This window comes from Otolemur garnettii, unplaced genomic scaffold (genome assembly GCF_000181295.1).
Source record: "Otolemur garnettii isolate 467f Iridium unplaced genomic scaffold, OtoGar3 scaffold00387, whole genome shotgun sequence".
Lineage (NCBI taxonomy): Eukaryota > Metazoa > Chordata > Mammalia > Primates > Galagidae > Otolemur > Otolemur garnettii.
The window spans coordinates 99,401-102,685 of record NW_003852782.1 but is presented as its reverse complement, the minus strand read 5'-3'; the positions used below and the strand labels follow the sequence as shown (position 1 = coordinate 102,685).

Below are 3,285 nucleotides of genomic sequence, written 5' to 3'. Positions count from 1 at the left end.
TCCATTTCGCTGTCTCTCTCTCGCCTCCTTCTTCCTTCCTTCTCTGCTCTCTTTTCTCTCTCTTCCCCCTGGCTCTTATCTACTCTCTCTCTTCTCTTCCCCACTCTCTCCTTATCTTTCTCTCCTCGGTGCTGCTCTACAGCCTCCCTCCCCCCGCCAATAAAGACTTTTCATACAAGTCTTGGTGGTCTGAGAATTCTCTGCGGGTGGGAGTGCCTGTCTTTCATTGATGGACTTGTGAACTTTATGATGGACAATTAGTCAGCCTCAGGATTCCTCCTCACAAGTAGGGGATGCCTACTCGTGGGGTACGTGTGAGAATTAACGGAGACAATCCTGGCCTGTGCCGTAAATGAGCCTGGCTTACGGGTGCTCATTACAGACTCTTCTTGCATTCTTGCCTCTGGTTTGGGGAGTCACTGCACAGCACTACAAGGGGAGCCCTTCTGCACTCTGAGGACTTTGCTAGGGAGAGTTTCGGCTTCCACCTATGTCCAGCTTAAGGAACAAATTCTTGCCCTGCCAGAGATGGACCATGGACCAGTGACTATGAAAACACAGCCTGCAAAGTTTTTGGTTTAAGCATTAAAGCTTTTAAAGAGGCTTGGCGACTGTAACCCAGTGGTTATGTTGCCAGCCACATACACCGAGGCTGGCGGTTTTGAACCCGGCGTGAGCCGGCTAAACCACAATGACAACTGCAACAAAAAAATAGCCGGGCGTTGTGGAGGGCGCCTGAAGTCCCAGCTCCTGGGAGACGGAGGAAAGAGAATCGCTTAAGCTACCCAGGGCGACAGCTTTAGACTAAAAACAAACAAACAAACAAAATCCCTCCTAAACAAAGCAAAACAAACAACAAAAAAGCAACTGTTAGCATTGTGTTCTCATTCACTTTTGTCCGGTGGCAGTGCTGTCACTCAAGGACAGAGAGGTGGGGCCTGAGGCCTCATCCAATCAGAAATGCTCCAATATGAACTGTCCAATGAGGTGCACAGCCGGAAGGCAGGAGGCAGTTCCTGGGATCCCCAGCCCTGCGGGTCTCTTGAGCTGGTTGCTGATCTGGTGTTCCCTCTTCAACCTTTGCTTCTCCAGGAGCATCCAGCTGTCTGTGCAACACCCTCTGTCCCCGTGTGACCTGTAGGTACTGGGAGATCTGTAGGGAGGACACTGGGACATCCCTGAAGCTGGGAAATGGTGAGTATAGGAGTCTGGGTGTCCTGAAAGGGGGAGGGGCATGGTTGGAGCCGGAAGTGGCTGTGGCGGGACTGGGCAATTTCACTTCAGTTTTACGTCTTCAGAGTGATGTTTGCCACTGGTCTCCCTTGGCCCTCAGACTCCTGTGAGCAAAGGACGCAGTGGGGCAGGCAGCTGGGACTCGGTTGCCCCGGCCCCTTCCTAGAGTGGTTACTGCTCTGAGTACCTCCCTTGTGGTGACAGTGGAAGGATCCTTAGGGAAGAATCCCAATTGAGTGCGTGGGGCTTGTTCATAGGAGGGGCTGTAGACGGTGGGGCCCCAGTCCCTGCATTCTCCTTTTAAACATAAACTGTTAGACATAAACTTTCAGCTGCTGTTGTGCCCAGCGTCAGTGGAATTAAGGAGAAAACGCCAGCACACTGAATTCCAATTAGGTATGGGGTCCTTTATGGGCTAGCCCACCGAGAAGGGTTTTCACACCTCAAATTTCTTGGCACCCGCATGACAAAGGAAGGGAGTTTTTTTGTCTTTCAGTTGGGGTGGGCGAGAGGAATGGAATCCTTTAGGTGAAGCGAGGCCTTGCAAGATTCTACAGGGTTGGGAGTTGGCTAGTGACCAGGGGAACGGAGGATAGAAATGCGGTTTTCCTAGGGTCTGCTTCAACTCTGGGGTAATCCCCTGTTTCTGCCAGATAGGTTTGTTTAACCTCCCATTTCTGCAAGGTCTAGGTGCTGAAGCGGAGGGGGAAAAAGAGAGTGCAAACTGGGGTCCTTTGGGCCTTTCGCTGTGTGCCTGCAGCAACCTGCATCCCTCCCTGGTGGTGACAATGAAAGAGTCTTCAGGGAGGAATCCCAGCTGGGTGGCCTATTCATGGGAGGGACTGTAGTCCGTGGGGCCCCCACTCCCTCCATTCTCCTGTTAAACGTAGACTTAGGGCCGGGCTGGGTGGCTCACGGTGTTGCTGAACGGAAAGTGGCTCCGGAGGCAGGGAGATGATTCATTCGTGAAAGTCGTTATTATCCGAAAGCCTGCGATTCCCGAGAACAGCGAGAGTAATTTTTTAAATGTTATTTTTGTCTATATAGAAAATTTTAATAATTTATATGTAGGGATAATTTCAAAAGTATACTAAAAATATATTATACTTACCTGATTAACAACATGTAGGCAAGTTAAATATATGTAAATAATAATTTAAGAACTAATGAAAAGAATCATCATCAAAAAACCAATTAAACGTGCTATTAACTTTTTCTATAGTGCCTGATTACGTCCTTTTTTTTTTTTTTTTTTAACAATTATTATCTTTATTCCCTATTTCTGGTTTGGCCTGTTTGACTGACTTACTGTTCCTATTTTTTTTTTTAACTTTTTAAAAATTCTTATTTTATTTATTTATTTTTTTGAAACAGAGTCTCAAGCTGTGGCCCAGGGTAGAGTGTTCTGGCCGTCATAGCTCACAGCAACCTCCCAGGCTTGGGCTCAAGCTATTCTCTTGCATCCAAGAGGAGGGGGGTCTTTTTCTTTCTTCTTTTTTTCTTTTTCTGCACTTTTTGGCCCGAGCCAGGTTTGAACCTGCCACCTCCAATATATGGGGCCTGCACCCTACTCTTTTGTGCCACAGGCGCCGCCCAGGCTGGTTTCTAATCTGTGAGTTAAAGCCATCCCCCGCCTCAGCCTCCTAGAGTGCTAGGATTACAGACATGAACATTCTAAGTTCAGAAATAGCTAAGAAAGATCGTGGATGTGTCTGTGTCTACCACATTTCTCCACTTTCATTCATTTTATTTTCCTATCTGTGAAATTGATTTCAAATGGAAATAATTGTTATGGTTAGTTAAATTGACACGGAGGCGGTGCTGTTTAATTTTGTTTTTTGAAACTTGTGAAACAACAGGTACTTTTGAATGGAATACATTGTATTTTGCAACACATTAAGAAGCTTATAATATATAACATAAATAACTATTAAAGTTTGGATTTAGGTGTTTCTGACAATAGGTTACATAGGAAGTATTGGATATTCTGAAAAATCTTGTTCATTGTATTATTTGGAGTATGTGTTTTATACATTTAACTTTTTTTTTTTT

The 3,285-nt window shown here is 46.0% G+C and overlaps 1 protein-coding gene across 1 annotated transcript in view; it reads left to right on the top strand.

Moving 5' to 3' along the window:
* Positions 1-1,059: 1,059 nt before the first annotated feature.
* LOC111722794 (zinc finger protein 429-like) overlaps positions 1,060-3,285 on the top strand; it is a 29,802-nt gene continuing 27,576 nt past the window's right edge. The window contains exon 1 of the mRNA XM_023509128.1: positions 1,060-1,194. Within this exon, the coding sequence (XP_023364896.1) occupies positions 1,192-1,194 (3 nt within the window). The 5' untranslated portion in view covers positions 1,060-1,191. The remainder of the gene's footprint in view (positions 1,195-3,285) is intronic.